Source organism: Phytophthora parasitica (assembly GCF_000247585.1).
Source record: "Phytophthora parasitica INRA-310 unplaced genomic scaffold supercont2.17, whole genome shotgun sequence".
Classification (NCBI taxonomy): Eukaryota; Oomycota; class Peronosporomycetes; order Peronosporales; family Peronosporaceae; genus Phytophthora; species Phytophthora nicotianae.
The window spans coordinates 202,689-228,652 of NW_008649003.1; the positions used below are offsets into that span (position 1 = coordinate 202,689).

Sequence of the window (25,964 nt, forward strand, 5' to 3'; positions counted from 1 at the left end):
TCACCGATGCATTCTTGTAACTTCACTGAAGTTGATGCTGTCTTCACGGCTCCACAGAATGCCCTGGTGAAGTTCATTTCTGTGCAGATGACGGGTCACCCCATTGACGCCGGCTCATTACTCACCTACAGACGCGTGTAGAATCTGCTTTGTGACACGAGAAGAGGATACACCCGCCCGTCTCTGCTGGTCTCTCGGATACAGTTTTCACCTCACGGTGGCCGCCTGCAACACCGGTGAAGCCGTTTTGGGTTTTGAGCCAGCTTCATGGCCGCCTTGGTAAGCTTGCAGACGCTGAAGATCCCCCTTTTCTTGCCCAGCGTGGCATCAGACAGCTTCGCTCTGTCTGAAAGTTCTGCTCGCTGTTCGTACGGGGCACGTAGGCTGCCGATTCTGGTCGCCTATAATATAAGTCCCTGCAGGCTGCAGCCCCGCAAGCCTGGAGCTTCAGGTCATTCTGCAATTTGCCTTCCGCACCTCACTCCAGACTCTCCACCCTCCACAAGATGAACACGTACTTCGCTGTCGCTGCCGCCGCCCTGGCCTTCGTCGCCTCCGTCAACGGTGAGGCCTGCTCGGCCACCCAGCAGGCTTCCGCCTACACGTCCATGGTGGGTCTGCTGCAGGGCACGGCCCTCAACACGTGCGCCTCGGACTCGGGCTACAACATGCTGTACGCCACGTCGCTGCCGACGGCCGAGCAGACCGCCGCCATGTGCAAGGTGGACGCTTGCCACGAGCTCATCAAGAACGTGCAGGCTACCAACCCGCCTGACTGCGACCTCAACATCCCCACCAGCGGTGCCGTCATGAACGTCAAGAGCCTGGCCGACAACTTCGAGCCTGGATGCTCGTCCTCGACTCCGGCCACGGAGGCCCCGGCTGCCCCGGCTGCTACGACCGCCGCTCCGGCTCCGGCCGCCGCGACGGATGCTCCCGCTACGGAGGCTCCGGCCGCTGAGACGACCCCCGCTACCCCTGAGCAGCAGTCGACCACCCCGGCCGCCACCCCTGCTGTCACGCCGGCTGCCACCCCGACCACCCCCATTGCGTGCTAAGCTGTCAAGTGGCTTGCTAGAAGTCAGCAACGATATTTCGTACCGCCCCCTTCGTTAATAAGAGGCACATGTGCCACATTTTGTTTATAAGCTGGTGTGTTTGCATGGCGTTTGAACTCGGTTTTAGTGATTGTAGTGCTGTTGACGAACAAGGTTTCAAAACCTCTCTTCGAACACCAAGCAATCGTCGTCGTAATCTTTGCGAATGCAACCGTTTTCGACAATGATTGAGTGTCTCGGATCGTGTAACCGAAGTCAAGGCCATTCGGGTGTAAAATATTCTTCCACTGAAGGAAGTACTACGGAAAGCAAGTGCCTTCTTATCACCAAAGGAAGGCCTTTGGATGATAAATGCTCCGAGATTCTCTATGTTGAATTAACTATAGAGTCCTGTAGATTCTGTAGCCTATGTCTGATACTTCTAACTTACTACATGTAGTAGTAACGATGTTGGTGGCCATCTTGGGTTAGTTGTTCTCAAACAGCGTTGTCTTTGACTTTCTTGTAGTATAACTGGGAGATTTTTGATCTCGAAGATGCCGACTGGCAATGTTCCTTCGAAGGAGAACTTGATTAATTTCTGAGCGTGTGCGACTTCCTTTATAGTGGTGGTGTGCCATGTGTACGCATTGAATCCTTCGAGAAGCCTGATTGTATTTGTTCTTGATATCGAAGACGTCGTTCCTTGTAAGGTTACTCGAATAGTGGCTTGGCAGCTCTCGTTGACGTGCAGTAGATGCGTTAGAGGCTGGTGTAGCGTTTTGAAAGGCCTTTAGATGATGAGCAAAACTAGGAGATACGCAGTTTATTTTAATTTTCTTTTGATGTCGATTTTTCGTGGTTAAGGCACGCAGTTAAGAAAAACTTAGATCAGCTGGTGCAAAGGACTTGGACTTCTGGCAAGACTGTACTTGAAAGTATAAGTAGATAATATTTTCGATGATAGTATCATCGTGATACAGCTCTCGGACGCGAAGGAGACAAACGCACGGTATCCATGGTGACCTGGAAACCTCTACCTCAATTGTAAAAGACACCTACACACTGAACTAGTTTCATCTCGCCCCGATCGCCAGCCTACCGATTGTTGATCACTTGAGACTTCTCCTTTGTCCCACTCCGCGAACAATACCGGTGTGATACTTTGTCGATATAGAGGCAATATATCGTCAAAGACCCCATTCGCACAGTAAACACAGGAAGACTTGGTTTTGCTCATATCTTTCATCGCGTTGGAAGCCCGAAGCTGTCCCCACGGTCCGCATCATATCCAATACAGAGTCCCCGTAGCGCGTGCTGTCCGCCCGAGCAATTAAACTTGGATCCAAGATGAAGTCGTCGAGCTTAGATAGTTGTATTGAGTTGGACATGTATATGGATGGACAAATGCATCTGTCTACTAATGTCTCTATCTAGAGGATGGCAAAAAAACTACTGTAGAAACTACTGTATACGGGAGCTACGCGTCCGTGTCAGTCGGCTGAGGCTTCCGGCATACACGCTTGACGAACTCGTACGATGTGACCATGAGGATGCCCGACGGACCCATAGCCAACAGCCGCTACAACAACAACAGAAAAAATGTAAGCTTAACATCCGATGCAATAAACGCAAAAACTGCTGCTACGCACCGCTGAGAGGCCCGTCATGAGACCCATCGGCCCTTCGGTCTTTAAAATATACTTTAGGGTATCCATAGCGCCGTATTGCGTATACACCTGGGCCTTTGTCCTCACAATGTCCATGGGGTTTGTCAAAATGCCAGTGATGATGCCAGCGCTCGCCCCACTCAGTCCCTGCGCCACCACTACAGCAGACACAGCATCATCAGTCTATCGTTCTCTCCACTTCATCGTCACTGCATTGCAGCACCCACCTTGTTTCCAGAACGGATCAGTGTCCCACGACTTCATCACTTTATAGTACACGGGCACGAGCAGTCCGTAAGACCCCCACCAGATCGAGGACGACGGCGCGTACGTCGCGATGGACGGCACATATCCTCTGTAGAATCCACGGATACCCTCAGCACGGAACACCTGCTTGGTGACAGTGAGGAATCCCTTGGGGTGTTCTCTGGTCTTGCGGACATCCTGCCCTTGGCCACTGAGCATCATCCGCTGTGACACAATGTCCAGCGGCACTACAACCGTCTGCGAGACGAGCGATGCGATGGCTCCGCCCACAAAGTTAGCTCCCTTATCACCCACCTGCAACAACTGCATTAGCTCCCCGTCTGCATCATTCCATGCAATGGTTAACGCACCGTCGTGTGATCCTTGACCACTTTGCGAGATTTTTCATAGACCGAGATGTAGAGGTTGCCTGTGAGCACATTGGCTGTGCTGGCCCCGAACCCCTTGTAAAGGCCACGAGCACCCTCCTGCCGGAAGATGGTGGCGAAGGCGTTGGCCGTGCCCGAGTACAGCGGCTTGTGCTTGGACTGGACCTGGAGCCGCGTCTTAACCAGGTTGGACGGATACACGGCGGCCCGTACGGCCAGGAACATGGTGGGGCCCACGATATAGTACTTGAGTTTGTCGATCTCGTCCCACGAAATGTCCTCCAGCGTGTGCTCGTCCTCGGACATGGTGGCCACACCGCTCATGGCTGCGTCAACGATAACAGGAAGTGCGTGGCCGAAACGCAAAGTTCACTTAAAACGATGGAATTTTATCCAATAATAACGATATTAGATGCACGGTTTTGACCAATGAAAGGATCGGATACTGGAGCACAGTGTTAAACCGAAACCATACTGTATCCAAGCCACAGACTTTGAAGTCAGAGTCGCAGTGGTGAACTTGTCCTAACAATCCTTTTATGTGGGTAAGCACTAGCACTGAACTGTTGATGAACTGGAAGTACTGACCTGTACATGAGGCACCAATGGAGGAGCACAATCTTTGGGTAAAGTAGCGAGCCATGCGCTAAAAAACGTCATGCTCCATTCAGACTCGAGAAGTGACATCGACCGACAGCAGCGTTGTCAAATGTTAAGCTCTTACTAAACTTACGTTTGCAACTCTTGCTTAATGGTCAGGCCTGTGCTTGATATCGCAGTAGCATTTGTTGATGGATTGATGATCCATGGTTTTACCGCAAACTCTTAGCAGTTATATCGTTTTGAAGGTAACCTTCTCATCGTTCTCCACTCGACGATTTCAATGTCACTGGATTCGAGCAACCTTACTTAGCTCAGACGAGGAATCGGCCTCACCCACATGTTGTTTTTTCCAGATCTATCGTTGTCGAGGCCTGACGACGAGCCATGTGTGTTTTATTCGAGCATTTTACGACGATGACCTTTTTCACGGTCGGGTCCGATTGTGCTACAAACACGAGGAACCAGCGCTCTACAGGGAAAAAAATGTGCCGGTGTGGCCAACCACAACGAATTAAGTAAAAACTAGTCCGTGGGTTGACCTCGATCATGTCGTATTCGACGCTTAGGATACGATCGACTGCATTGATCAGGACTCCTAGGGTGAAAATCGCTGGCAGATTTAATTTGGTTTCACTATGGTGGATGGAAACATGTGTACACTTTAGGAATAAATTACTTTAAAAAAGCACTTCCTTCGATGCGACAAAGCGCTTTCTTTGATTCCAAGGCGTACGCATTACGACGATGGCGGATATCCCAATGACGACCGAGGTGAGCGACGAAGAGCTGCTGGGAGGATGGAAGCCGCGCCTGGGTCCGCTGTCCGTGGCCGAGAAGGTGGAGCAGGGCGAGCTGCTCAAGCGCCAAGGTAACCTGCACGTCAAGCAGGGCGAGCTGAAGCGTGCGTTGGCGTCGTACGCCAAAGTGTTTGCGTACGTGAACGGCCTGTCCGTAGCCGGCGACTCCATGTCCCAGTACGCACAGGGGGCGGCAGGAATGACGGCCACCCAAGAACAGGGCACACAGATCCAGGCCGTCAAGGTGGCCGTGTGGTCCAATATGGCTTTGTGCCACCTGAAGCTCGGCACGCAGCCGGAACGAGCGTTAAACTGCTGCGACAAGGTGCTGGAGCTCGAGCCGCAGCATAGTAAGGCGCGCTTCCGCAAGGCGCAGGCCATGGTGCAGCTCACGCACTACGAGCGAGCCTACAAGCTGCTAAGTGCGCTGCTAGAGGAAGAACCCAAGAACGCCGCCGTGCGTAACGAGATCCGCGCGCTTCAAGTTAAGAAACGCGCGTACGACGCCGAGGCCAAGGCCAAGGAGAAGAGTGCGTTTGGTAACATGTTCAAGTAGACGGAGGAAGAGTTAAGTGAAGACAAAACTGCAGCTTTAATGTAGAAAAAAGTCGTTTAGTTATATAGTAATGGGTGTTGCTGTGTATGCTGTTCTCACGTCCGGAAGAAATGCGGCAGCACGCGAGACTTGATGGCCTCCATGAACTGCTGATAGCCGTGACCAAAGTGGTTCTCCATGCGCGGTATCACCAGATCCGACACGTCCACATTCACGCAGTTAGCGGCGGCCGCAGCGGCGAAGGCGACGGCCTGGCAACCGGCAGCTGCCGGATTGTTCGGACCGGGAAGTTGCAGCGCCCAGAACAGCTTGGACAACACGCCGTCGCGGGTGGAAAACACGTTGATGAATTTTCCTCCGTTCGGGTCGAGCGCTTTCGTGATGTTATCTAGTCCCTGCGAGTCAGGGATGAACGCGCCGGCGAAGCTCACGGCGTTGGAGATCAGTGGCAGACCGTCGCCCTTCTTCTCTGCTCGCAGCTTGGCCATCTCCTGGAAGGTGCTGTAGATGACGGCGCCGCCCAGCGAGTGGCCCAGCATTGAGATCTTGCGCCCACGAAGCAACACCGGACGCTCCGCCAGCACGTGTGCGAGCAGGATGCCCACCTTCTCCGCCTTGCCCTGAGCACTGTGCCATGGGTTTCCTGTGAAGTGAGCTACCATGGTCGACACGGACGAGCTGTCGAAGTTGTCATTGACGTGCGTGCAAAACTCGTTCCAGGCGGTGACGTCGCCGGCCTCCCACTGAACGGCGAAGACGGCGGCGTTCTGGTCTTCCTGTATCCATGCGCGCCAGTTGAGCGTCGGGTCGTCACTCTGCGTCATGAATCCATTGATGCAGAGCACCACGTGGCTGCAGGTGGCCACGTCACCGCTCAGCAGTTTAAGCTGCAGCTGCTGCACGCGACGCTTCCGCTTGGCAACGTTAAGAGTGGCCATTGCGCCGTCGTATGCACTGGCCCACAGCGTCGTGGCCTTGGTAGTAGATGCCAGAGCGGGTGCTGGTCGCAACCAGGCGTTTAGTGCGCCCAAGGCTCCCCCTACAGCCACAGCTGCCAGTTCCGAGTTGCCGATCGTCTCCTGCTCCTGCTGGTTGCTCTGTACTCGTACGCGCTCCACGATGGCGCCCACTTCTTCTACAAGGAGGGAAGATACATGCTCACGGAGGGTGTCGGACGGAGAGGAGGCAGAGCTGAGCGATGCCTCGTACTCCGTGAACTGCTCCAGCGACAGCAAGCCGCGGGTCTTGAGCTCTCGGCAGTTATCCAGCACCGTCATTTTTGGATTGCACTTCGCCTTCTCTCAAGTGTGCACACGTCACATGCGAACAGAATTTGTTGGTACCAGTCGGCAAAAATCGCCAAACACGCTCATTTTCCCGATAAAAGCCTGGGGGTTGTTTTTGTCATTTACGGTAATCAGTTGTTTTCATATCAAAAGTGTCTTTTCAATTTTCTGCACGACTGCCTTATTTTCGTGGACTGCATCGAAAAGTTTTATTATTTTCTGATGCTATTTTGGGGTTAAACTGAAAACTATCGGTATCACAGTAGTACATGTTGTTGATTTCACGGTATCTACGGCACACTTCACCGCAGCACTTCGCCATACACGCACCCTGACGGTCAGGTTGTACGTGCATTTGCGGGGACTTGTACCGTTTGTATTGCAAAATCTGATGGAAGCCGCGGATGTGGGGGACTTCACCATTTTGAAGCGACCGGTCGTTTCCTTGACCGTTGCGTCTTTTCAATGGGATGCCATGCTCAAGTTCACTTGCCCTCCTGCTGTGACGACCCCCCTTTGATCAAACTAATCGCTGGCCATGACGACGGGTATCGATCAATTGCCTGATCACTTGCTGCTTGCGCACATCTGCCCCCTTGTGCATCTTCAAGACCGCTGGCACGGCCTAGCACGGGTCTCCAAACGCTGGCGACGACTCACCCTCGCGTCCGTGCACCGCGAAAAGCACGTAGACTTGGTGCGTCCACTTAAACCCATTTAAATACAGAGAGACCTGACTGACCCTGTTCTCCAGACGTGGTGCACGGGTGAACACGAACTCGAAGCGGCCACAGCCGTGCTGCTCAACCGCCAGTCGCAACGTGGCAAGAGCGACCGAAACTTGTCCGTTGAGACCTCACAATTGCAAAGTGTAGCGCTCTATGGCCCGCGCGTCACGTCGCCTCTGCTATCACATCTGGTCAAAGGTCTCGGCTCCGAACAACTGCGGCACGTGGACGTCGAGTCTAAGCAGATCTCGGACACGGCACTCGAGCAACTCTGTCGTTGTGCCAGTCTACAGACGTTGTCCTTGCACTGTATTAAACTCACGGACGAGTCACTCATAACCATCTCTCGATCCTGTCCCAAACTCACTAAGGTCGATCTGTCTGGCTGCTCGCGCGTGCAAGACGACGGCATCATCGCCATCACCGCCAACTGCCCCAAACTACAGAAAATCAACCTCACTATGTGTCGACGGATCACGGACAGATCCATCGTAGCACTGGCTCAACACGCGTCGTTGTCACTAGAGGAGATCACACTCGATCGTTGCTTAAAGGTACGAATTTGTGCGTGTTCCAGTCGAACTGTTGAGCTGATCCCGCTGTCTGTAGATCTCTGGACCTGCCATTCGCTTCCTTATGAGAATGCAGCGTAATCTCCAGTCATTCTCATTTGCGCGCTGTCCAAAAGTTCAAGGTACAGACTTCTACAACCTCGTAGAAATGACTCAGAACAAGTCCAGCTGCGAGATTGTCACGCTTGATCTGAGCGGGTGTGCAGGGCTAGATGACCGCGGCGTGGCTGCATTGATCACGACCAACCGATATACGCTACGATCTCTTAACCTCGGAGCACTGCAATCTCTCGGTAGCTCCACTTTCTCGGCTATCACTCGATGCACCAAGCTCGAATCACTCAACCTTTCACTATGTCGGACACTACAAAACCGTCACCTCATGACTATCGCATCTGGATGTACACAACTCTCGACGCTGTTGCTACAAGGTTGTGTAGCTCTCGAAGACACTGGGCTCAAGGCGTTAGCGGCGAAAGCAACAAATCTGCAGCGATTGTCGCTCGAGTTCTGCTACAACATCACGAACGAAGGATTCGTGGCCGTGGTCTCGCGTTGCCAACAATTGTTGCATCTGAATATCAAGGCTTGTAACCAGCTCACAGTCGCTGCGTTTCGCACATTAACGCGGCGTAAAGTGCCACTAGAAACACTGTACATCGGAGCATGCGCCGATATGGAGACCACGGCGGCATACTGCTCCATCGTCAAGCTCAAGTTCCCTCGCTGCCGAATCCACTGGGTCTAGAGCAGCAAATATACATGTTTTGTTTATCTTACATGCACAGCACAATCAGACTATAAGCGGTTAGTTGTAGACGTGGACGTTCACACCATAAATATCAACGTCTGCCGTCTTTATTTATCTAGGGTGTTTTTTTGTTCTGGAAATCGATCACTTTGAGAAACGAGCGAAGTTGACAAAGCACAAGAAGCTTAGACAACAACCATGTCAGGCCGCATTCCCAACGTCAGCACTCGGATCGTGCCAAAGAGTATCACACTACCGGAGACTGGAAGCTGTTTCGACACGACCTCGGTGGCTCCGAAGGTAGGACAGTGTTGATTATTGACGGAGACGTACTAACCGTGAATAATTTTTGATACGTTTAGCGACGTACAAACGAGAAAGTGGACGACTCGGCACATATCAGCGCCTTCTCCTTGTCCAAACCGTCGAAACCACATACCACCGACAGCTTCCTCCGTAAGGGTCAAGGCACAGGAGGAACGGTTGATCTCGAGAAAACGCTGAAGGTTTGTCGAAATTAGTGAAAAATAGGAATTGAATGCTGAAAACTAACTCAAATTTGAATGTCAGGCGGACAAGCATGAGAATTTATCGCCCCGGTCGAGGCACCAACAGCCAGCAGCATATCGAGAGCGGCCTAACCCACCCGACACGTCCTTCCGAAGGTAAAGTTAAGGAGAGGTTAATTATTTTGAGTTCATTAAAGCTTACAATTGTGGATCGCTTATCCAGATTCTATGAACGGGCTGACCTGCCGATCCAGATTGACCACGGCGGTGTACGCAATATGGTGGCCTGGAAGGTGGATATCACCAAGGTACATTTGTATATATTTTAATGTTCTACTACTTCATAATAACTTTTACATTAACCTCGATGTATATTTTTTTAGCTCGACTTCCACCACTACCTCCCTATTTTCTTCGACGGCCTTCGAGAAGTGGAGGAGCCCTATGCATTCCTGTCTGAACAAGGCATTAAGGACATGCTCATCAACGCCAGCAACAAAGTGTTGCCAGTGATTCCGCAGCTCATTATTCCGATCAAGAGTATGTTCCACTTGACAGCCGAAAACAGACAGGAATAAGCTCACTTCTCGCGTTTTATCTTTTTTTACAGACGCCCTCAACACACGCAACGCTGCGATTATTGTCAAGACCTTACACATTTTGCAGCTCATGGTTACGTGCGAGGCTGCGGCTCAACCAGGTAGCGGCCCCGGTCTCATCGGTCAGGCGCTCGTGCCATACTATCGACAGATTCTTCCAGTTCTCAACATCTTCATTCGGAAGAATGGTAAGTCATCGTGACTTGTTTTGCTCAAATTCGGCTATTATCTAAATTCTTAAATACTTTTATGTTGCAGATAACCTTGGTGACGCTATCGACTACGGTCAGCGTAAGCAGTTGAATCTGGGTGACCTCATCCAGCAGACGCTGGAGATTATGGAGTCTCATGGTGGCGATGATGCCTTCATCAACATCAAATACCTGGTCCCCACTTACCAGAGTGTGTGCGTGGGCTAGTCATGAAGCACGAGATAAGAGAGAAATCACGGTGTAGAAGATTATAACACTACCAAAGGAAAAAAAACTTCTCTCCTTTATTTCAACAAGCTAGGTCAATATTAAAGTAAATTATTTCTTCTAGTACCTCCCGGTGCTGCTGACTTAGGACGTGGCTTAACTCTCGCAGTGGACTGCCACCGGCCAGTCAACAGCGCAGTACTACGATGTGGCTGCACCATTTTGCGTCCATCGACCTCGTCAGTCTCCGGAACTTCAGCAATTCCACTGCTCTTAGCTCCAAATTCCTCACATCGTCGAAGTCTCCTCTCCAGTTCTTTGTTCGCTTTCCGATACGTGTTGAGCTCAGTCACCAGCGATGCATTCTGGAATGACAACGCAGCCGCGAGTTTGTGTTTCTCTCGGTTCCCCGCTTCCACTTGACGACGTAGTGAGTATTTATTCTGAAGCAGGAAGCGGTTCTGACGATGCAGCTCGGCGTTCACTTCATCTGCCGAGTCTCCGCGAGCTTGTAGCGCATCCAGTTGTCGAGTTATTCGCTTGTGAAGTCGCCCAATCTCCGTCACAATAGCGCTCTTCTCCTGGACAGCACTGCGTCGAACCAGCACTCCTAGTTCCTCTTGTAACACCACAATCGAGTGGCGAACTCGCTCCAAACGCTTACTTGTTGACTCTAACTCACGCTCTTGTTTTCGCGCTAGTGAAGACGCTTCAACGCGCAGTCGATCACTGATATTTGCCTGCACAACTACCTCTTGATTAGCATCATGCAGTTGATTCAGATGCTCCTGCATCTGCACCAATTCTCGGTCTTTAGGTAAAATATGCTTCTGTAAAAGCTCCAGTTGGGACCGATGTACACCGTCCAAACGCTGCAAATTTTCGAGTACACGTCGCTGCTCTGCTAGTTGATGTATACTCTCTTCTTTCTCACGCATCATTCTCTTCGTGACATTCTTCTCGTCTGCTAATTTCTCGCGTAAAATCTCGATTTCATGCATGCGTTCGTCATAGTCGCAGCACATTTGTTGTAACTCGTTATCCTTCTGGTTTAACGCTCCAAGCAGCATTTTAACCTGTTGATTCAACGCCGCAGCCCTCCCGTTCTGCTCTGCTAGTTGCGTCGCGCCTTTCTGCTTCTCAGAGTCAATAGTACTGGCTAGTAGACCCATTTGAACAAGTTGGTCCTGGTCTTGCTGTTTCAGTACCTCGTGCAGCTTCCTCTTGGTTAATTCTAGCTCCTCGGTTAATCTTTTCTGTGTATCATCATAATGAACTTTAGCCTCCCGAAGCTTCTTTCTGCCTTCGTATTCCAACTGAACCTCGCGCTCTTGAGCTCGTTTTTGCTCGTCTTCAAGGTCCATTTTAGTGGCGTGGAGCTCTTCTCGCAGCGAGTCACACTCATTTTGTAGCTTCTCTAGTGTTAACAAGTAGTGATCTTGAGCTGATCGAGCGTCTTCGGATAATGTACGCAGTTTACTCTCGCGTTCATGGATGGCTCCACCCAGACGTACATCTAATTCTGCACGCAGAGCCTTCTGTTCCTCTTTCGCAGTCCTCGTATGAGCTGCTAGCTCACTTTTCAACATACCCTCAAACTTTACGCGTTGCTCATTCACCTGTCTGCTGAGCATTTCGTTCTCCATCTTAAACTGCTGCAGCTCTCCTTCTAGATCCAGTAACTTCAATCGACCCAGCTCCACTTTATTGCGGTCGTACACTGCCAATTCTTCGGGTTGACAAATACTGGTAAAGGCGTTAGTGGACAAGTCGTGTAAGTTTTGCTCGTCTCGAATGGCTGTTGCTATGGCGGACGAACTCTCCGCGTTTCCAGAATTCTCTCGACACAGTTTACAAGCCAGAACTACGCCGTTCTGCGCATTGGACAGTAGTAACCTGGACCGTGCAGCGTAGAATAATCCTACAATTGGGGTTGTGTGCATGTCCACACGCTTAATGGCACGGGTAAGAAGAATTGTCGAGGCGCCCTCTCCAGTCCGAGACCCTCGCTTCCTTTTCCAGCTAAAAATCACTACAGAACCACTGGCAGTGCCAGCAAAGAGTAGATTAGGATATGCGTTGCCGTCACTCCTGTTCGAGCTTAAACCAGGCCCAGATTCGAGTGCAGTGATCTCGAAAGGCATTTTTTCACCCACATTTCCAATAGAACCGTGTAGTGCATCGAATGCCAATTCGCCATTCACCCAGGCACGAACGATACTTTGACTGCTACTTGATCGCCTGGTAACTCGTTTTTCTGCCGCGAACACAACGTAGTCGTGACTTTCGTGGCCGACATAGCTACTGGTAAATGCCGCCACTTGATTTTCCGGAGAAAGTTTCTGAGCCACACTCTGCGTTTCAACGAGGTCTTCGACTTCACCTCCCGCTTGCCATCGTAATTGACAGTGACGAAGCTCCCCCACTGCATCGACGGCGAAGAAACTGTTGTCATGGACTCCCCAACGGAAGAATTCAATAGTTTCACGAAAATCTCGAAAAATTCCAACGAGTTGAGGTTCGCGCTGTACTCGGCATAAACTCCGATAGACAAACACAGTCTTATTAGTGGCATGCACAGCAGCAAAGAGCGCTCCACTGGGGCTGTACTGAGTTAAAGAAAGCTGTTTCTGTGGCATCTCAAAGCCTAGGCGGAGTGAATCTTGGAGCACGAAGAAAATCTGAAGTTTTGACGAAAATGTCATGAGTAATTCTGACCCAGAAGGGTGCATATCCACACTCAATGGCGCTTGTTGCTCTAACGGATGAGCGATAAAGCACTCGTGGCAGTCTGTTTGACTCCACACGTGCACTGCTGCATCTCCGTCGGGTAAACGACATGCCGCAGCAAAGCACGGACGTCTAGAAGCTGCACTAAGTCTCACCATTTCTTGCGATAACGGAGTCGACGACAGTAAAGTCAACGCAATCGTTTCATCATCACCACGTAGAAGACACAAATTGCTGAGATCATACGCTCCATAGCCCCGTTCAGTGCAACAAAGCAGCATAGCAGCCGCAGGATCCGTCATCACGCTTAGAATCCGCTCTCTACAAATATAAAAGTTAGTATTATTTAAAAAGAATATTTAAATCTTTATGATACGTACGTGTTTGGTACCCGCATGCGACGTTGGAGGTGTAGTTCCTTCTCGTTCGCTTTGAGCATTTTAGACGCCGCGCGTACGACTGATACTAGGCCGTGGGTGCCTCCTACAACGACTCCTTCGCCACTATTCAGTGGACTCATACACAACATTTTCCCCAAACCTTTGTGAACTGCACGAAGAGTTTGGACCAGCTCAGCGTTCACTATCAACTGCACGTCTCCGTCTTCCAGCAGCCCAATCAGTACGTCGTCCGGTAGCCACGCGTGGTCGGCGTAATTGACAACATTCTTGACTTTAGTCTCGTCGCCAGACTTGAAACTCGCAAGCGGCTTGAGAGTGTACTCACACAACGTCCAGATACGCAGTAGATTCCCTCCACTTGTGGACAATTGGGCCATATCAACGACGTTAAATCGGACTCGAGACACCCGGCAATGCACGTCCGAGAGCGCTACTTGTCGTCCTCTCCCCCAATCCCACACACCTAGACTCCAACTCGAATTCGCAGCTTGAGCACTCACTAACTTTCCGTCTGGTGATAAAGCAGTACTTGCGAAGCGATCCGTCCACGTTACGGTCAAAGTCTTGAGCAATACAATACGTCGAGTATTCCCACCTTTAGTCGGATCGGATCTTGATATGATGCTGTAGACGGTGATAGTGGCTGGAGAACTCATGCTGTCTGGACAGCCATCGTCATTTTTCACTGCTGCCCGACAGACCGAAAGATGTTGACGTTTCCCGCATAAAGCCATCGCTGTGATCTCCCCAAGACATCCATTTGTTTGTTCCTGGGTCGAAACGAAGCTCAGTTCCTGAGTCTGTGTATTCTGTAACACGATGAACTTGCCAATAACCAGCACAAGTTCATGACGACTCAGAGGCAGAATCACGTCACGGAATGATGTGTCCAAGCCATTCCCATTCACAGCCACAAGCGTCGGTGGCGATGGACTTTCAGACATGTTGGGCATGTACAGGAGAGCTGTAGTACTATGTACAGACGATATAAATACGAGTCGTTTAAATACGAGTCGTTTAACTTATTTGCCTCGTCCTATTAATTGAAATTCCTACAACTGACAAACGATGACGTCGCTAGACCTGACGATTCTGTCGCGTCTTGATGAGCTTAAACAGCAGTGTCATGAGCTCTGTGATATTGAAAAAGAGCTCGTGACAAGAGGGCCCAAGACTGGAATGACTGGTGAGTTTTTCTCGAGTATACAGCTTTGGAAGGAGCGTTCTTTGCATCAAGTACTCGAGTCATTGGATAAAGCAGGGGTTGCATCCATAGACAACCACATTGAGGCAATGGAACATCATGAGAAAGCAGCCAAAGATCTCTTCGAATTGACTCGGGGGTGTTTAATCCGCACATGGGATGGTATAAACCTCGTTCTTGACGGCTTTGCAGATGATCTCGCAGATCTCGTGGATAATATCGTCACATCAAGTCTGGAGGAGCAGGGATTAATTCATGAAAAGGTCGTGAAAGATTTGAAAGATGAAAATCAGAAGCTCACTAGAACGTGTCAAGATCTAGAAAATACCAAATCATCCCTGGAAGAGCGTCTTGAGTTACTTGAAAACACTTCAGACGCCGGTGGAGACGCCATTCTGTGCAACAAATTACGACTTAGAATCCAGCATCTAGTAATTCGACAACGTGAACTCTCAACGGAACTCGAAAATGCAGCACGGGAGCGTGTGAAGCATCGACGGGAACTGGAAAAGACCAGGTCGCAACTAGCTGAATTGCGAAAATCCTTAGCTTTAACGCGAGCTATGCACGACAAGGAGACCAGACAGCTCGCAGCAATGATAAATCTAAATCATTCTCAAGTTGCCCAGATTCTGGAAACATCTAGAAATGCTACAGATTCTAAACGCCATCAGGAATCGCTTGAGAGATTTGATCCTCTATCAGGATGCACGATCGTCCACTTGACTCCAGTGTCACCCCCACACAAGCCTCCAGGCTCCCCGCCCTTTACTTCTCATCGACGTGCGAGTTCTCCAATACTAGCGTCACCCGTTCGGAAGAAACAAGAACCACCAGTAAAGCCTCGACAGTTAGAACGACCTAAATCTGCGACAACTAGAATTACCAGACCCAGTTCTGCTCGCCACCAACGTCTAAATTCTGAACTGCACAAACCTAGTAAATGGTGTAATGGTTAAACCATGGGTAAAAACCCTATTTTATCCGATTCTTTGCTTGGTTCTTCTTGAAATTGTGGATAATTTGCAGTCTTCTTCTTCACCTCGGACAAGAAATCCGCGTGTGTTCTTAGCTCCGTACACGACGTGACAGGTCTTAGCTTTTCTCCCGTAGATTGAGGCAACGGCAGAGCGTATTTCCTATACAAACTGTAATTCAGCGTTCCTTCCAACCCGGAATTTGAACTAACTGGCAATGGGGCAGTAGAGATAGGTCGAGCCAGTGTCACAGTAGCAAAACGCTCTTGCCGATCTCGATCGCGTTTCAGATTCTGCCATTTCTCACTCCGACACGACGCAAAGGCACGAACGGAGGACACAAATTCTTCTTGGAAGGCCTCAGCGTCCACCACTGGAGCCCGAAGCCCGTGAGATCGATACTGATTCTCCACTTTCTGCTGTCGTTGCCCACGTCCTCGAAGTTTCTGCTGTTCCTCTAGATACACTCGATCTCCATACTCTCGAGCAGCCAGCGAGAACTTCTTCTTCGGCGTCTCTCGCGCTACTTGGAGAAGTTCTTCAACTTCTTTAGGTTTTCTTGTCTTTTTCACATCCACAGGAGTCGTGGTTGGGCGTCGATTGCCTTGAGAACGCGTGGGCGTCATGGCTTGAGCTATGCGTTTCTGGTTGCGTTGTTCTCTCCTCATGTCGAAAATGTGCTCAGCCAAGTCGGTTTTGAGCTTCATGAGCTCGTTCTCAGCCGCTCCAAGGCGCTCCGTAGTCACCAGAAGATCAGCTAGTGTAGCTAGTTGTGCTCGATGGAATTGATCGCGTTCTGCTAATGCAAAATTTCTCTGAGAGTCTGAGATCGCAGCAGCTACTTCGGCTCTCTGCCAGTTGTGAGCAACTTGTTCCTGCTGCTTGACACTCTCCTGCATCTTGACCAAAATCTCGTCTCTATGGGCTTTCATCGCTACGATTTCTGCCTGGAATCTTGCGCTTTCTCTCTCGACATTCGCCTGCGCTATTCGTAGCTCTTTCAGCTGTTCGGTGAGACTCGCTCTCTCCAGTTCAAGCTTCTGGTTCCTTTCGGTTTGAATACTAAGTTGTTGTCGTATACGTTGATAGGTCTCGATCGTGAGTGTATGAGCGCTCTTCTCTTCAGCTAACTGGGTTTGTATGCTCTGTATTTCCCGCGTCATCGTCTCAATTCGACGGCTTTTGTCGTTATTCTGCGTCTCTAGATGTTGAGCACGAAGCGTAAGGTCTTCCAGTTCAACTTGGAGCGTACCGAGCTTGTCTTCCCAAACGCTACTGCCTCCTCGCAGTCGAATAACTTCTGCTACTGCTGAGTGGCCCCAGTGGGTTGCGAGGTCTAGTGCTGTACACCCAGCAGCGTTCTTGGTCTTGAGACTTGCTCCTGCTGCCAATAGCAACTTGGTCAAGTCCATTCGACCCCAAAAACAGGCGAGATGAAGCAGTGTTTGGCCTCCAGCATCGAAGTGATCGACATCAACACCTGGAAGGGCTAACAATTCTGCCACACGAGCACGGTCATTGTCGAAGATGGCGTCGCGGATCAGCTCGTAATGGGTCTCAGAGACTGCAGCAGGCATAGTTATAGACTGAAGGGTAACTCAAATCAATATTTTTAGTGAAGAGAGAAGGAGGATCAGTCCATTATTGAGCGAATTAAAAAAAAATATTAATGATCGATCTTTATCTTGTGGGAAGAGACTTTTATTTTTCTTAAGACACCAATATCCATCACCACAAGTCAAGAATTTGCCATGTCCAAGCGCATCAAATGCTTTAGATTCCACTGGGTGATCACTAAGGTGTCTATTTCAGCGTCGACATTGTCATAAGGCGTTTTTCTTCGTTACGCTCAGAACACGCTTCTCCAGGGCCGCTTTGATGGAAGGAGGCGCCATGGGCGAGTTCGCCAATCGGTGAGGAATGATCTAGTTCCTTAGTGAATGCAGGCGTTCACTGTAGTGCTTAAAACCTCAGGCTTAAACAGGAGTTCGAGGACCAAGACTCCAACGCCAGCGACGGTGACGAGTGTCAAGACTGGTTCGTGAATGACTCACCCAAGCGTGAAGTTGCGCTCCGTATGGACGACGAGTCTTCTCCTAAGCCTGACAGCACGAGAGACGCCACGATTCCTCCAAGAACGACTCGATCTGTTAGCAGTCCGTCCAAGCCATCAGCCAAAACTTCCGACACGAAAACAATTGACGAGGTTTGTCTGTATAAAACACAAGCTAAAGACTGTAGCTAACTCGTATACAACGCCAGGAACACGAAGATTGTGACGCATGCAGTGGTCCGATGGCATTTTTGCACCACACACCATCAACATTCTCGATTCTAGTCATGGAATTCGGTACGGGCGTTGAGGTTCCTCGCTACGGGACGAAGTTTTTCCGGATCTACATCCCGCAAGTTCACACCAATCAGACGGACTTTTGTCTTTTTGCAAGGAAGCGACTCGGCAAGTACAAGTATCGATTCAGGTAAGGACGATAGATTTGTGGGAATGTGTAGTTGTACTGACCAAATTCATGTTAGTTTGGACGAGAAATTTACGACAAACTGGACGGACAATATGTACGATGGGAGAGTTCTCATGACGCCGTCTGCAGACACGAAGCGCTTTCGACTCCTGGCCGCGAAGTCAGCGGGTCGAGTTCATTTTGACATCAAACAAGAGGCGAGAAAGCAGGAGCTGAGTGTCCGATTAAACTCCTCGGTATGACTAGCAATGAAATTTTACGGTGGTGTTAGTTAATGCTTTTTATTTGGCTATGTAGTCCACTCGGTTCAAATTCTTCCGAGCGCGTTCCACTTCTCTCGATAGCAAGAGTGAAGTTTACCGCTCTAACATTCAGGTGCGTCTGAATTTAGAGAAGCGAATTCTAGCTTCTTACTAATTTCTTTTTATGTATTTGTTGTAGAAATTCATTAATCCGATGGCGGATGTTCGATGCTCGAAAACCAACTACACGTTGTTTAAGATGGAGAAAGAGGGCGTGAGTGGTTTATTTTCACATAGTTAGAGCTCGGCACTGTTCTCTAACCTTTTTATCTGTGAGCAGGAAGTGGGCAGCCAGAAGTACGTCATCTCCTACATGCGACCATTCTCACTTTTCCTCAGGTACAATTATGCTCTTAACTTTGACCTGAAGACAGCAAAAGTAACCAAGTTGTGTGATATATTGTTCTTGCATTAGCTGCTGTATCGCTGTAGGCGTCGAAGCACACGTGCTAGAGTAATAAAACTACAGCACGATCAAGTCAAATCGTCTGCAAAATATAGCCAAGTCATTCATGTGTGTCTTAACTCCTCATGACTTTAACGCCGAGCGAGACAAGACTGTAGGACGCTGTTTAAGCGACTGACTAACAGACAGCATCATCTCAATCCCGCGCAGATCACGGACTGTGTCTTTCACGTGTGAATCACTCTGGCACAACTTTGCCAACAAAATGGCTACATTCTTGCGTGCTAGTCCATCGGATAGTTCTTCCAGAGCTTTCACGACTACAACGAGACTTTCCTTCTTTCTAAACACTTGAGAATCTCCCGAGTCGTTGTCAGACTGCATAGCGATCAAGACCTTCACGATATTCCCAACAAGTCGTTCGCACGCAGTTGTCTCGCCAGAAGGCCGAATGTAGCCATTCTGGAAATTTGCAAGTTTGATCACTTGAATCAGTAGAGACACCGCATTCTTCTCGCGTAAGAAGGCACGAACACTCGGGAGGTGCGCGCACCAGCCCAAATGGCACCAGATTTGAGAACATAGCTGCCAGAGCTCAGTCGGAATTGTAGCCATCTTCTTACCAAAACTTGAGCTGGCAAGTTCACACACCGTATATAGCTCCGACAGCAGTCCAGGGCTCGTAAAACGGTCAAATACTTCATCTTGTGTTCGACAGACAGAGTGGAGCCGACAGAGAAGACTGGCAGTGCGTGACAAGACCAGGATCGAGTCATTGAAGCTCGAAGGATTCGCTTGACTGAGGATTCTCTCAACTGTCTCCACAGCTCCGAAGTCCAATAGATCGTGACGAGCTTGCGAATTCTCAGTGAACGAGAGGTTCAGTAACGTACCAAGTGCTCGTTCAGAGCACGTAAAATCCTTAGGCTCTCCGTTTTGTGCAATTTGAAGTAAAACTCGCACAAGGTTTCGACGAGTGTCTTTGCAGTTGTCACTTTCGAAAGTCTTGCGCAGTATTTTATCCGTAGACAAGTTGGTCAAGAAGCCCAGTACATTGCGCAGTAAATCTGTACTGCTATTCATCTCTAGAGCCTTAGTGATGGCTACAAGACATTCAACTCCATGACTACTAAAAGCCTGGATACCAGAGGTATCGCTGCTTAGTGTGAAGCAGATACTTGATGTAGCCATCTTCATTGACTTTCTTTCGTCACTTGGTAGATTGTTTGAAAAACATAGAGCTGCTAAGAGGGAAGAAATCACCTCGTCAGCAGCAATTATGGCGTTCCTCCAGCTCTTGGAGTCTACAACTTGCTCTAGAAAGCGAGCGACACTAGATTGAATAGTCCAAGAGGAAGATGGCTTCAGATCTCCAAAGAATGTCAGTATTTGTTTCCGGAATTCCACGTTACGGAACATCACCACTTGGTTACGCGGAGTATCAGCCACTGCAGCTGCGGCACAGTTGATCATGCCACTCAAAATGAGGTTTTCAGCTTGCTGACGAGACTTGTCGACTTCATCTCCTTCTGGTAAGTTAAACGCAGATAAAATACGGCCACATAATTTATCCATCGCACCGGAGGTCCTGAACTTCGCGCGAACATGTTCGTTTCTCTCCATGAAAGGCAGTACGAGGTCGTAGGCTACCCAGGCGTCTTGTACTCTCGTACTTGAGTTGTCTGCAGTTGTTTGTTCGTCCATCTTCTTGAATATTTCCAGTGAGAACCGCAGCTCGTCAATAGATGACGGACCCAGGGAAACACTAGGAAGACTCCCGTTTTTCATCTTTCCACGCTTGTTTAATGCTGCTTCCAACTCGTTGTTGGTGATGGAGTCTTCAAAGTCACCAACGATAATAGAGTGTTGTTCAACGATGTCAACATTTTCTGTGTCTAACGCAAGCGCCTTCCGCATGTCATCCGCAGCTTCTTTGAGTTTCTTCTGGCGATGCCAAGCCGTAGCTCGACGAGAGAGAGCTTTGACGTAGTTCTCGTCAACGTACAACGTACGAGTGCAGAACTCGATACAGTCGTCCAGTTGATCCAGTCGTAGATAACACTGCGCGATATTGGCCAGCACCGCCACGTTGAAGGGTGCGGCTGTCAGTGCCTCCATGTAACTTCTGATGGCGTCTTGATATTGCTTCTTCTTGTACAAGCGATTGCCCTTTTGCTTCAAGCCTGCAACATTAGAGTCAGAAATTGAGCCTAAAGCTATTTGAACTGTGAGCTAACTTACGGTCTGCTGTACGTGCTTTTTCCTCCTGGGATCGCTGTCGCTCTTCCATGTCTTTCTTGAACTGGTTGCAAAACTCTGGGTTGTTGTTCTCGAACTCGCGATTGCGTAGCTTTTCCAGTTCAGCCTCTCGCTCTGCTTTCTCCTGTAGAGACACAGGATCTTCAGGTACCCATTGATTCCACAATGAATAGTCGTTGGCATCGCGAGTCTTGTAGGCTGCCAGGATGCGGTTTGCCCATTGCTCGCTCTTGTTTATTTTATTCTCCTTTTCCTCGTCCTTGTCGGCATCTCGCATCGAATAGCATAATTCTGCTTTGTGCCACCAATTGTCGTGTTCTTCTTGTTTTTCTTTTTGCTTGCGCTCTTCTTCCCGCTTACGACGCTCTTCCTCTCGCTTAACTCGCTCCTTACGTTCCAGTTCCTCCTGCTCCGGCGTCTTGTAACCAGGAATCTGTTGCAGCCCACAGTATCGTTATCTTTTTGTTATAAATCTCTACTCTATTAAGCAAATTGCAGTCACGCGCGTTGCATTTTAGCGGGTCGAACGTGCCGTCCTTGATATCCTTCATGGCCTTGGAGATCTACAACAACCTAGTCGTGAGACGAGACCATTTTTCATTCTATCAGCTAAACCAATGCTACCGTACCAGATCCATACGATTGGCAAAGTCCTCCACCTCTTGTTGAGAGATACCAGAGCGATGCTCCATGTCCAGCGCCTTGATCGGGTCCATCTTGCTTCGACAGTCTCAAAATGACAAGAAACGTAGCCGTGACTGTTTAGGATCGCGTCTCTTCACGGCACATGGATACAGTCAGTAAACTGAATCAATGACATGTCTTTAAATTGATTGGCAAACCATTTCTCTGCCATTAGAAATGACGAGCGACATAGTGCACGAAGGTGTGCCCTGCGAGGCGTCCGAGGCTGACGTGAAGCAGGTACAAGAGGAGCTGGGCTATGTACCCAATAATCTCGTCAAGGTGAGCGCATTTGTGGATAGCAACGGCCGCACGTCGCGCTCTCGCGACTCCGAGGACCACCGCCCCGCAGTTCTTCTGCTCTACCCTTTGCGCAATGCTGAGGACGCCTACAAGAAGAAACAACGCGCCAAAGTGGAGCCTTTCCCGACTATCTATTGGCTGGCATCCACTGAGCTCAAAGCCAGAGTATCCACGCTAGAGGACCAGCAGTATGTGCTGTCGCTGCAGCATCGCTTGGACACCGACGAAGCAGCCAAAGAGGTATGGTGCACCTGGTCTGGACCAGGAGAATAATACGGGAGAGATGACTTACCCTTTGCTGCTGTAGAAAATGGCACAGAGCCACCGCGAATACGCAGAGCAGCGCTGGAACATGATGACTGCACATGATCTAGAGCTCGTCAAGGGCCGGTGCTGGGAGTTCGTCCTGCGCGACGTGGGCATCGCTGGTATCCGCGACTTCACCAACGTCAAGTGTCTGCACACGCACTACGCACACTACCTGGCCACGGGGAACAACCAAATTGGCGAGTGGGTACAGGAGCTCCTGGACAGCACAGAAACCTGAGCGGACAGAAGTGCTCTAGTCTCGCCAATCGGTCTTCTATCGCAGCTTCCCAACGAAAGACTAATCCCATTCAAAGCTGATTTTTTTTCTTGTTGCCTCTGCCGTTTAAGAGACGTCGCGTCGCCTCTCCTCACTACCACGACCATTTGATGAGATACCTACCTACAGTCAACAACAGCACCTTCTCCTCGTCTACCCAGTGCCGCAGCAATCGGACTTTGCCTGCGTTCGCTCCACGTTGGAGTCTAAAGACACCCGACTCGCACCCGACACCTTACGCATCTGGTGGTTCGAGTAGTCAAAGTTGCGCAAAATCGTCGTCGCCGTCAGCGCAAATGCCTGGCAAATGTAGCAAGTACATAACAAATATCCTTTAGTATCAAATCTAGTCAAACACTTGCTACAGGACTGACCTGCTCGACATTGAGCGCTGTCTTAGCTGAAGCCTCAATGAAATAAAGGCCGTGGGCTTCGGCCCAGTTGCGCCCCTCCTCTTCAGTGACCTCGCGCTCCTTCTCGGATACGTCGCACTTCATACCGACCACCATAATCTCCACCTCATCATTGTGGCAGTTCTGGTGGCATTCCTGCAGCCAGCGGGCTAGATGCTCGAAGCTCTCCCTCCGACTCACGTCGTACACGAGCAACGCGCCGTCCGCCCCGCGGTAGTAGCTCCGAGTAATAGAGAGAAACGTTTCCTGGCCTGCTGTATCCCAGATCTCCAGTTTGACCTTACGGCCGTCCACCTCCAGCAGCTTGGCGCCGAACTCGACGCCGATGGTTAAGTCGTGGATCGGCTGGAAGTGCTGCTCTGTGAACTGCAGCAACAGCGACGACTTGCCCACCTCGGAGTCTCCGATAATGATGTACTTGAGCGTCACGAACACCATGAGCGAGTGCTAGACAATCGCAAAAGGATACGAATGAGAAAACCGAGATTGAAGCGGCGTATAAAATAGGTATACTGTACTGGACCAAAAAAAAGTATATCTTTTTGTACCGTCGTCCAAATTACTACGGGTACTGGTCAGACTTGAGGTGTCCCGCGTATTCGTTGCGTATGGTATTTCTCCTTAAGCCCGAACTTACTGTCAAACACTTCAAAAGACTCGAGGTTCTGTTTGAGCCACTTCTGAAACATTTTTTTGTCTTTCAACGCGGAATCCTTCAGCATCTGCGTAGCCCCAGCTAGTATTTTACTTTCCTTTTGGTTTTTCAAAGCTTCGTGTAGTCGTCCATGTTGTAAATAACAGCACGATATCTAGCGTTCAGTGTAAATCAGGCTGATCCATTACTATAAGGATTTTGTCAGTAAGCCAGCACCATGGTGCTAACATGTTGATTTTCTTTTACATGCACTCTCTGGATATGCAAGTTATGTCTTCCTCACTGCTTGGCGTTCACCTCAATCGTGTAGTCATAGTCAATAGTAGGGATGACCGACTGGATGAACTTCAAGAACAGGAACAGATATTGGTCGCTACGGATCTCGTTGGCCGCCTGTTCTTCCGTCTCCATCTCGCCAGGTTTGCGCATCTTGAGGTTGGCAATAATGCGCTTCATGACCGCGCCGTGCTGGCAGGGATGAATCGATGCGTGCACAAGTGAACTGCGGTGCGGGTGTGGCTCCATGGTCACGGTACGGTTGGCGTAGTCCTGCATGATATCCTCGAACATCTGGTCTCCGCTGAGTGGAGCGTTGCGTTCGTCATAGCCAAAGAGCCACACACGGGGCGTCTGGTAATACTTGTCGTAAGTGATGGACAGATCGTAAGTGCGTGTGCGAAGGATGGCGTCGTCTGCGTCGTCCGGTTCGCTAGCTACGAGGTAGCCGGTCGAGGGGCCGAGAGCTGCCTCGTCATCTTCCACCAAGTTGTCCTCTTCCTCGTAGGAGCTCAAATCCCGGATTTCCGACTCTGCTCCACCTGCAGGGGCAGCCTTGAAATGCTCGTCCACGATGGCACCCAAGATCCCACCGTTAGAGTTGCTAGATTGAGCTGAAGCTTTGGGTTTATCCACGTCCGAGAGGGAGATTTCCCCCATTTCATCGCTCAAATCCGTGACGGCATTGGAATTACCGCCCTCGGTGGCGTACGAGGAGGCAGCGACCCATTCGTCTTCTCCCTCAACAGCCTCTTCGGTCTGATAGCTCTGCTCCAGCGAGGTCACGCGGCGGCGGCACGGAACTAAGCGGTAATAGCTAAGAATTAATACAGTGGATGTGATACAGCAAATGAAAAGGCGACTTACCGTTGCGAGTGATGAGAAACTGCTTGTCCGCCGGCAGGTACGAGCGTCTCAGACTCGGGTCGCCGCTCTCCCAACGCCATGTGGGGCACTTGTACACGAGCAGGTCGCCAGCCTTGACGAACTCCTCGGGTGTGAGCAGCCCCTTGTCCTCGAACGACGACTCGGTCAGCACAGGCGTCAGATACTCGCGCACGCCATGGAAGAGACTCTGCATCGCTTCGCTTCCTTCTCTTCGGGCACCAATATGGGAATTAGATCAAGGTTGATTCTTCTTCAAGACTCAAAAAATGTATCCAAATACCCAAATTAAAAGAAAAGGTCCAAGTAATGGTTTTTGAGTCGTCTGCATTCCGCACTGACGTGCATCGATGCTGCTACCGCTGCGCCACCTCATGAGCTTCTCGGTACGCAGCTTCGAGGCTCCATTGGCCGTGGAACAGGTGAGCGTCTGTCTCTCAAGCCGCTTTAATCGTCACGTGCATCCAGACCCCTCTATTGAGCAACAGAAGGCGAAGAACTGGGAAGAGCTCAAACGCCAGACGCCGAGATTGTTCAATGCCACTAAGTTCCGCCTCCACGGACTAGTAGAGGATCATCGCTCTTCCTCACTGCAAATGAACTGGGGACTGACCGACTATGCGTCGTATCTGGGCACGTGCTGCTCATCACTGGCCCCACAACTTTTGGAAGATGGCGAGAAGCTACACAGCGATCGCTTCGCCTTCCTGTCCAGGAAAGTGGGCGTCGCAGCGGTACTGGAGACCAAAGACGGCCACGTAGCGCTCATCAAGCGCAGTAAGAGTGTTGGTCTCTACCAGGACCTGTACGATACACCAGGGGGACACCCCGAACCGTCTAACATCCATTTGACGGAGGACAACATGCAGACACTGGAGGATAAAGGCAACGAGCTCAAGAGAACGCAGCTGGAGGATGCAGCCAAGCAGGAATTCTTTCAGTCAATTGTGAACGAAGTCCATGAAGAAGTGAACTTGGCGCCGCAGCAACAACAGCCGCCGATGCTGATGGGCGTCGTGCTGCAGACCGACTCCTGTACTCCCAGTTTCTGTGAGTTGGAGGCAATTTTAATGCGAAGAGTACTGGGGAGAGACTCACTAATGCACTGTGTGATGTATATAGCGTTCCATATCAAGACAGAGTGCTCGGCGAGGGAGTTGAGGGATCTGTATCGAGCTGGACCATCGGACAAGTTCGAATCGGTCAAGTTGCAGCTTTTATCTACTGAGAGTTTGTTGCAG

At 50.1% G+C, this 25,964-nt stretch overlaps 15 protein-coding genes across 18 annotated transcripts in view; 8 read left to right on the top strand and 7 right to left on the bottom strand.

Moving 5' to 3' along the window:
- Positions 1-218: 218 nt before the first annotated feature.
- Positions 219-1,594, top strand: PPTG_09080 (hypothetical protein). Its single transcript, XM_008903935.1, has one exon. It carries the CDS (start codon positions 507-509, stop codon positions 1,056-1,058), a length of 552 nt encoding a protein of 183 aa, XP_008902183.1. The 5' UTR covers positions 219-506; the 3' UTR covers positions 1,059-1,594.
- Positions 1,595-2,394: 800 nt separating this feature from the next.
- PPTG_09081 (hypothetical protein) lies at positions 2,395-3,700 on the bottom strand. Of its 3 annotated transcripts, XM_008903936.1 has the most exons (4): positions 3,325-3,700; positions 2,935-3,268; positions 2,690-2,865; positions 2,395-2,619 (listed from the first exon to the last, which is right to left on the bottom strand). In XM_008903936.1, exons 1-4 carry the CDS (start codon positions 3,664-3,666, stop codon positions 2,518-2,520), a joined length of 954 nt encoding a protein of 317 aa, XP_008902184.1. In that variant the 5' UTR covers positions 3,667-3,700; the 3' UTR covers positions 2,395-2,517. The 3 variants fall into 3 exon arrangements, with proteins under 3 accessions (XP_008902184.1, XP_008902186.1, XP_008902185.1); XM_008903938.1 differs by having other exon boundaries at positions 2,395-2,865; XM_008903937.1 differs by having other exon boundaries at positions 2,690-3,268.
- Positions 3,701-4,645: 945 nt separating this feature from the next.
- On the top strand, positions 4,646-5,410 carry PPTG_09082 (hypothetical protein). Its single transcript, XM_008903939.1, has one exon. It carries the CDS (start codon positions 4,690-4,692, stop codon positions 5,296-5,298), a length of 609 nt encoding a protein of 202 aa, XP_008902187.1. The 5' UTR covers positions 4,646-4,689; the 3' UTR covers positions 5,299-5,410.
- Positions 5,313-6,619, bottom strand: PPTG_09083 (hypothetical protein). Its single transcript, XM_008903940.1, has one exon. The coding sequence runs from the start codon at positions 6,573-6,575 to the stop codon at positions 5,394-5,396; it is 1,182 nt and encodes a 393-aa protein (XP_008902188.1). The 5' UTR covers positions 6,576-6,619; the 3' UTR covers positions 5,313-5,393.
- Positions 6,620-6,875: 256 nt separating this feature from the next.
- Positions 6,876-8,739, top strand: PPTG_09084 (hypothetical protein). Its single transcript, XM_008903941.1, has 3 exons — positions 6,876-7,281; positions 7,339-7,866; positions 7,922-8,739. The coding sequence occupies exons 1-3, from the start codon at positions 7,123-7,125 to the stop codon at positions 8,630-8,632; spliced, it is 1,398 nt and encodes a 465-aa protein (XP_008902189.1). The 5' UTR covers positions 6,876-7,122; the 3' UTR covers positions 8,633-8,739.
- A 94-nt stretch (positions 8,740-8,833) lies between these two features.
- On the top strand, positions 8,834-10,162 carry PPTG_09085 (hypothetical protein; the record flags this gene model as incomplete). Its single annotated transcript, XM_008903942.1, has 7 exons — positions 8,834-8,935; positions 8,998-9,141; positions 9,206-9,300; positions 9,368-9,452; positions 9,528-9,684; positions 9,755-9,931; positions 10,002-10,162. 7 exons carry the CDS (start codon positions 8,834-8,836, stop codon positions 10,160-10,162), a joined length of 921 nt encoding a protein of 306 aa, XP_008902190.1.
- Positions 10,163-10,231: 69 nt separating this feature from the next.
- Positions 10,232-14,246, bottom strand: PPTG_09086 (hypothetical protein; the record flags this gene model as incomplete). Its single annotated transcript, XM_008903943.1, has 2 exons — positions 10,232-13,213; positions 13,273-14,246. The coding sequence occupies 2 exons, from the start codon at positions 14,244-14,246 to the stop codon at positions 10,264-10,266; spliced, it is 3,924 nt and encodes a 1,307-aa protein (XP_008902191.1). The 3' UTR covers positions 10,232-10,263.
- A 115-nt stretch (positions 14,247-14,361) lies between these two features.
- PPTG_09087 (hypothetical protein) lies at positions 14,362-15,422 on the top strand (the record flags this gene model as incomplete). The annotated part of the gene is made up of 2 exons (XM_008903944.1): positions 14,362-15,333; positions 15,378-15,422. 2 exons carry the CDS (start codon positions 14,362-14,364, stop codon positions 15,420-15,422), a joined length of 1,017 nt encoding a protein of 338 aa, XP_008902192.1.
- Positions 15,423-15,452: 30 nt separating this feature from the next.
- On the bottom strand, positions 15,453-17,051 carry PPTG_09088 (hypothetical protein; the record flags this gene model as incomplete). Its single annotated transcript, XM_008903945.1, has 1 exon — positions 15,453-17,051. One exon carries the CDS (start codon positions 17,049-17,051, stop codon positions 15,453-15,455), a length of 1,599 nt encoding a protein of 532 aa, XP_008902193.1.
- Positions 17,052-17,352: 301 nt separating this feature from the next.
- PPTG_09089 (hypothetical protein) lies at positions 17,353-18,714 on the top strand (the record flags this gene model as incomplete). The annotated part of the gene is made up of 8 exons (XM_008903946.1): positions 17,353-17,387; positions 17,449-17,680; positions 17,737-17,954; positions 18,010-18,190; positions 18,252-18,329; positions 18,396-18,470; positions 18,537-18,595; positions 18,672-18,714. The coding sequence occupies 8 exons, from the start codon at positions 17,353-17,355 to the stop codon at positions 18,712-18,714; spliced, it is 921 nt and encodes a 306-aa protein (XP_008902194.1).
- Positions 18,715-18,785: 71 nt separating this feature from the next.
- PPTG_09090 lies at positions 18,786-21,648 on the bottom strand (the record flags this gene model as incomplete). Of its 2 annotated transcripts, XM_008903947.1 has the most annotated exons (4): positions 21,551-21,648; positions 21,428-21,484; positions 20,904-21,354; positions 18,786-20,845 (listed from the first exon to the last, which is right to left on the bottom strand). In XM_008903947.1, exons 1-4 carry the CDS (start codon positions 21,635-21,637, stop codon positions 18,786-18,788), a joined length of 2,655 nt encoding a protein of 884 aa, XP_008902195.1. In that variant the 5' UTR covers positions 21,638-21,648. The 2 variants fall into 2 exon arrangements, with proteins under 2 accessions (XP_008902195.1, XP_008902196.1); XM_008903948.1 differs by lacking the exons at positions 21,428-21,484; positions 21,551-21,648 and having other exon boundaries at positions 20,904-21,405.
- Positions 21,596-22,851, top strand: PPTG_09091 (hypothetical protein). Its single transcript, XM_008903949.1, has 2 exons — positions 21,596-22,148; positions 22,216-22,851. The coding sequence occupies exons 1-2, from the start codon at positions 21,783-21,785 to the stop codon at positions 22,453-22,455; spliced, it is 606 nt and encodes a 201-aa protein (XP_008902197.1). The 5' UTR covers positions 21,596-21,782; the 3' UTR covers positions 22,456-22,851.
- Positions 22,399-23,487, bottom strand: PPTG_09092 (hypothetical protein). Its single transcript, XM_008903950.1, has 2 exons — positions 22,869-23,487; positions 22,399-22,794 (listed from the first exon to the last, which is right to left on the bottom strand). The coding sequence occupies exons 1-2, from the start codon at positions 23,343-23,345 to the stop codon at positions 22,648-22,650; spliced, it is 624 nt and encodes a 207-aa protein (XP_008902198.1). The 5' UTR covers positions 23,346-23,487; the 3' UTR covers positions 22,399-22,647.
- A 67-nt stretch (positions 23,488-23,554) lies between these two features.
- Positions 23,555-24,977, bottom strand: PPTG_09093 (hypothetical protein). The gene is made up of 2 exons (XM_008903951.1): positions 24,706-24,977; positions 23,555-24,641 (listed from the first exon to the last, which is right to left on the bottom strand). The coding sequence occupies exons 1-2, from the start codon at positions 24,917-24,919 to the stop codon at positions 23,842-23,844; spliced, it is 1,014 nt and encodes a 337-aa protein (XP_008902199.1). The 5' UTR covers positions 24,920-24,977; the 3' UTR covers positions 23,555-23,841.
- Positions 24,978-25,073: 96 nt separating this feature from the next.
- The window catches only part of PPTG_09094 (hypothetical protein), a gene marked incomplete at both ends in the record, with an annotated part of 2,723 nt that continues 1,832 nt past the window's right edge, over positions 25,074-25,964 (top strand). Inside the window, 2 exons of the mRNA XM_008903952.1 lie at positions 25,074-25,773; positions 25,846-25,915. Of these exons, the coding sequence (XP_008902200.1) occupies positions 25,074-25,773; positions 25,846-25,915 (770 nt within the window). The remainder of the gene's footprint in view (positions 25,774-25,845; positions 25,916-25,964) is intronic.